At 37.1% G+C, this 6,000-nt stretch overlaps 1 protein-coding gene and 1 pseudogene across 3 annotated transcripts in view; one reads left to right on the top strand and one right to left on the bottom strand.

Moving 5' to 3' along the window:
• Nucleotides 1-297: 297 nt before the first annotated feature.
• Nucleotides 298-693, top strand: LOC149816600 (glutamate decarboxylase 5 pseudogene; annotated as a pseudogene).
• Nucleotides 694-3,465: 2,772 nt separating this feature from the next.
• Nucleotides 3,466-6,000, bottom strand: part of D-CDES (D-cysteine desulfhydrase) — a 76,391-nt gene continuing 73,856 nt past the window's right edge. For all 3 annotated transcript variants that reach the window (XM_089988117.1, XM_089988118.1, XM_089988116.1), the window contains one exon: nt 3,466-3,840. In XM_089988117.1, coding sequence (XP_089844243.1) covers nt 3,636-3,840 — 205 coding nt within the window. In that variant the 3' untranslated portion in view covers nt 3,466-3,635. The remainder of the gene's footprint in view (nt 3,841-6,000) is intronic.

Here is a 6,000-nt window from a genome sequence, read left to right as displayed (position 1 = left end):
TCCGGTGTTATCTGCTATACTAGATGGCAAAAACAATGTAAATGTACATAACTTGCTAAAAAGGATGTACTGTTTGCTTCCTGAAGCATTTTAGGGGAAGAGAGCTTTTTTGGTCTTTTCAAAGAAAATGCTCTGTAACCGAATCTTGAACCAGATTTTCATGTAGCTTCATGAGAGGGTGGTATCTATATCCTTTTTGTTGTTTTGCTAATGGTGTTTGTGTACCAGCATATTTCATCAAGACTAATCTTTATTTACGGATGGGAGATTACATGAGTTCCACTGCTAATTTTCATGATGACCCAGGGCTACAAGAGTATCATGGAAAATGCTAAAGCATTGAGAGAGGGAATTGAAAAAACCGGTCGGTTTGAGATTGTCTCAAAAGATGTCGGAGTTCCACTTGTAGCATGCTCTCTGAAAGACAGCAGCAAGAATGACGTTTTAGAGATATCAGACAGCCTACAACGATATGGATGGATACTGCCAGCCTTTATAATGCCAGCAGATGCCCAGCACATTGCCGTCCTACGTATTGTCGTAAGGGAGGACTTCAGCAAGAGCTTGGCACAGAGATTGGTCAGTGACTTGGAGAAGGTTTTAAAAGAGTTGGATTCTGTTCCACCAAGGGCTCTAGCTCATGATGCTACAGCCGTGGATGGTGCAAAGAGCGGAAACTTCTTGTTGCTGTAAGTTAAATCAATGCAGCCTGCCAATAGTGTGCTACTCTCTATATGGTTTCTCACGGTTTATTCACTTGATATGCAATGTGGACTTTCTGTTGATATGACATGAATGCTGGTGGCGATTATCCTCATGTTGTTCATAGTGAAATCTGTCACATATTTTCTTGCTTGGGGGTTTCGGATACAGGCCAATATAGAGAAGAAACTCAGCACATCTTTACTGCTTTATAGAAATCAAGATCTGTTGGCATATGCTTCAAACAATTCAGGCACCAGAAAGAACTAGTTTTGCATAATAGAATTGTTGTCCACGCCAAATGTAAAGGAACTTTTTAGTCACAGTTCCGTTAAGGGTGTGTTTGGATTCAAGTGAATTTGAGAAAAATGAGAACTCAAATTACTTATATACTCGGATTCTCGCATTTAGATACGTTTTAAGTTATGGTAATTAGAATTCACATATCCCTCAAATTCTCTGTTTAGAATTTCCACCTTTGGGTGGGACTCTAATTCTTGGAACCCATAAAACCCTCAACAGTGCTTCTCTCCTCTCCTTTGCCTCCTCCTCGTCGATCCCCGTCCTCCTCCTCCACCACATCCTCCCCTACTCCATCTCTTACTCCCTCCTCTTCTCTCTTACTCTACCTCTTCCTCCTCTCATCTCTTACTCTACCTCTTCCTTCTCTCATCTCTTACTCCGCTCCATCCTCCTTACACCTCTCCTGTGTTTTCCTCTCTCTCTCTCTCTCTCTCTCTATATATATATATATATATGTGTGTGTGTGTGTGTGTGTGTGGCTAAGATGCAAGTCGGATCATGTTAAATCCAAACCCGATTCCAAAACATAGGTAGTAAAGCCAGATCCAAATGCGGATTTGAATGATATCCAATGAGATGGGTTAAAGATCGGATCTGAATGCTAAAATACAAATAGGAATATAGGATTCATAAAGAGGACCCAAATGTTTACTTTTAACATGTAATGATGCAAATGGATCAGATCTGATTTGAAACCAAACATATTTCCAATAGAAAACATGATTTGAATCTAACTTGAATCCAAAAGTAATCCTATTAAGTGATCTTATCCTATTTGAATCCAAAAGTAATCTGATTAAGTGATCTGAATCTGATCAAGGCACATATTTAAACCTTGTGTTAAGGATCCGTACCTGGAATACCTAAATTGAATCAAATATCAGACCACAGCTGATCCATTTTGACCCAACAAGTGGTCGCTATATCGTTTGGCTGAACCCTCTTTTTTGATCGGTAGATGGGGATGTTAATGGATTCAGGGGCGTAGCTAGGGGGGGGCAGGACTGGACTGTAGCCCAGTCCTGCCTCCCCAAACAGTTAATTTTTTTTTTTTAAAAGCCCAGTCCTAGCCCTGCCCTGATTCCATATGAAATAGATTTTTATCCATTTTTTAGCCCAGCCCTGACTGCAGCAAATAGTTTGATTTGTCCATATGAAATAGATTTTTATTAATAATTGTAGCCATTTTTATTTTATCTCAAAAAAAAAAAAACGGGGGCGCTGCCCCCGAACCCCCGACTATCACACAAATAAATTTTTTTTTGCTACACCCCTGTTTGCCCCCCCCTCAGATGAATCCTAGCTACGCCCCTGAATGGATTTGATACTTAACTGAATCCAATTAGTCAGATTCGTTAAAGTAGGCACCATTCAATTGACTGAATTTGGATCTGATAGATTATCTAACCCGATTATATATATATAGGGAAATGAAAACCTACCCAATAAGAAACATTTATTGGATTTTCGGTGTTTTTTCAAAATTTTGACCTTAGGGATGTGTTCAACATATTGATTTACTAGAAATTGACACTTGGATCATGCATTTTGGATGGAAAAATGATATTTGAGGCCTCAAAAAAATATGAAATTGTAGGCAGTTGATTTTTATATAAAAACATATCCATGCATCGGAATCAAATGCTCCAAGAACTGATTCCTATAAAAACAAGTGCATAATCACATCTGTAACGTCATAATTTAAAAAAAAAAACACCAAAAATCCAATAAATGTTTCTTAGTAGGTATGTGATTGTCGCTGAAATTGTTGCTACCATTCGAAATGCAACTATCCATATTGGTTTCAGAACGAATATAAGTGTCAATGCAACTATTAATGTGATTCTTCCAACTATGCCTAGTATCATACACGTACTGATCATAATAGCGATTGTAATCCTTAGACCCACTATTTAGATTCAGATAACTAGAAAATAAACTTTCTAGTTCACCCAGAAAGTAATCCCAGTATTACCCATCCGCCAGGAGAATTTATAAACAAATAGAGATCCCTGGTATTATCTTCCATACTGAGATATACCATGAGACCAACAAGTTGATTCGAAATCTCGCTATCAACGCCTTGGCCTAAAAAAAGTAATCTTTCTCAATGAAGTCGGTTGATTAGGAAAAATTGTATCCCCGCGGAACCGTACACGCACCTTTCGATACATACAGTTCAAAAAGTTCGAAAAAAAAGAATCAATGTGTCGATTCCAGACCTATTCCTTTTTAGGCATTTTCCTGACAAAGGGCTTTGTTTTCATTTGGTAGGTTTTCATTCCCCTATATATATTGGATATATATATCGGATATATTGGGAAAAAAATTCCTTTTAAATCCAAATCTAATTAGGCGAGATTGGATCATAATAATGCATAGATCCAAACTACTCTGATTCATTTACATTCTTACTAGCATACATCTTTTTTTGGCTACCCTAATCCAGAAGAATAAGAATTTTCTCATCAGTTCCATGATAAAACCAAAAAATTATACAAAGATTCTCAAAGGAAAAGAATAAGCACATCCAAGTTATCCAAACATTAGGAATTCTCTTTCTTGATAATTCTTTTGATTGAGAATTCACTTTTTCATGAGAATTCTCATCCAAAATTAATTGCAATACACTAGAACATCTTACCAATTCCATCTTTTCTAGGAATAGCTTGATCGATATCCATCTTCCGCCATTTCTGTACCAGCGGCATTATCTGACCAACCTTATCGAACAAACCAAGAAGTCCACCCGTGTGAATAAACAGAATTTTCTTCCCCACCCAATAGTTAGGATTCTTCGCCATGTCCTTTAGCATTCCATAGGCAGCCTTTCCACTGCCAAGCATAAAAAGAAGGGGTTATTTCCAAAAACAAATCCATATGGAGCGAAGAAAAGGTAAAAACATACAGGATTGAGAGAGAGAGAGAGAGAGAGAGAGAGAGAGAGAGAGTCTCCTTGAAATTTTGAAGGATTTTCAAATGATCAGAGGATGCTACTACATTAATAAATACTCATTAATTAAACCCTGTGAAATTATGTTGTATTCATAGTAGTTAATTGAAGTACTTGTTTACTTATTTTTATGAAAATCTTCTAGTAGGTGTCTTCTTGCTTGAGTTCCTTTACACAATGATGATCCAAATTCCCAGCAAAGATTCTGCACTAACAGCATGTGCACCCCAGCACACACACACACACACACATTTAAGATGTGAATAAAACGAACTAATTTCTCAATCCTGTCTGTTAAATATGTTTCGTGTAGTCATTTGTAACTTGATAGGATTCATCCAGCATTAAAGAGGTCATTGACTTGTTAGATTTTTGAAATGATAGATAGGGGGAAAAGGGAAAGAGATGGAAGAAAGAGGGACAAAAATGAATTTTTCGTTAGTAGGATAAAAACATCCTTCTTTAATAAATTGAAAATTAAAATAAAAATTTTTAGGGGAAAAAGAAATCACTATTCAAGGTAACTCACTCTACTATTTTGGTCAACCATATAAAAGGTGAAGTATGCCTATCAATTATAAGATTTCTACAGTCCGAGATTCTATTATAAATAAAATAAAAGAAAAAAAATAGGTATGATGTTGCAAATAACCAAAAATAAATGCGAAAGTAAACATGAACGGACTTTTGAATAGTAAATGTGGATTTAACTTTTCATGCCAAATATGAGCCTTGCAATATCTCTTTGCCACCCTTAAAATGATGGTGCATCATCAAGTGTGCATCACTAATTGAATAAAGTTATAGTTTTTTCGATCAATTTCCTCGTGAGCTGTGACTGATAATATTTGCAACAATCAGGCAGGACGATGAACATGTGTTTTGTGGTGAAACTACTACCATAAAAAACAACATCTTGTCTTGACGCTACTTAAACTGCCTCATATATATGTGGAACAAGATAGCAAAAAGAGAGAGCTCCAATGAAGAACTTTCATTATCCCCAAAAGAATGGGAGTATACAACATATAGGGACCTCTCCTTTTGGCTACACTAGGACAAAAATAGCCGACTATGATTCCTAAAGTTATGTTACAAAAACAACCCTCTCTAATAAACATATATACAAAGTAAAGAGGGTAGTACATGTCCTCTGTATAAGTGATGAGTTCATGTCCTCTATACAGATTATCGTTCTTGCGATAAACAAGTCCGTCTCCTATAGTTCCTTTTAAATAGCGTAGAATGCGCTTCACAACTTCCATATGACCCTCCATTGGAGCATGCATAAACTGGGATACCTGATTGACAACATAAACTATATCAGGTCTGGTAAAGGTCAAGTACTGTAACATCCCCACGAGACTTCTATATGTTGTAGGGTTGACACAATGATGACCATCTTCAGAGCTCAGCCTTTGATGTAATACACTAGGAGTGCTGACTGGTTTGCAATTCATCATCCCGACTCTTTCCAGAAGGTCAAGAGTGTATTTTTGTTGCATGAGTGTCAATGTGTCTTGTTGTCTGTCACTTTCACACCAAGAAAGTACCGCAACTCCCCTAAATCTTTTATCTTGAAAGTTTTCATTAAAAATTGTTTCACGTCTTGCACATGATTATCTGAGCTCCCAGTGATCACAATGTCATCAACATATATAAGAAGAAGTATAACAATGTCTGCTTTTTGGTAAATAAAGAGTGAGTGATCCAGAGAGCATCTTCTAAAACCATAACTCTGAATTTGCATAGAGAAACTTTCAAACCAAGAACGGGACGCTTGTTTCAACCCATACAGAGATTTCCTTAGTTTGCACACCCAGGCAGTAGGATCCTTCTCGGCATAGCCAGGTGGTTGCTCCATATACACTTCTTCCTTTAAAGTTTCATGCAAAAATGCATTTTTAACATCCATCTGGCTAAGGCTCCAACCTTGATCGACTGCTAGGGATATGATGATACGAATAGTACCCATTTTGACTACCGAACTAAAAGTTTCATCGTAGTCTTCACCATATTGTTGTGTGAATCCTCGAGCAACA

The sequence above is a fragment of the Nuphar pumila genome, chromosome 14 (genome assembly GCF_984573655.1).
Source record: "Nuphar pumila chromosome 14, dmNupPumi1.hap1.1, whole genome shotgun sequence".
NCBI lineage: Eukaryota > Viridiplantae > Streptophyta > Magnoliopsida > Nymphaeales > Nymphaeaceae > Nuphar > Nuphar pumila.
This window is presented reverse-complemented; position numbering and strand designations above follow the sequence as displayed.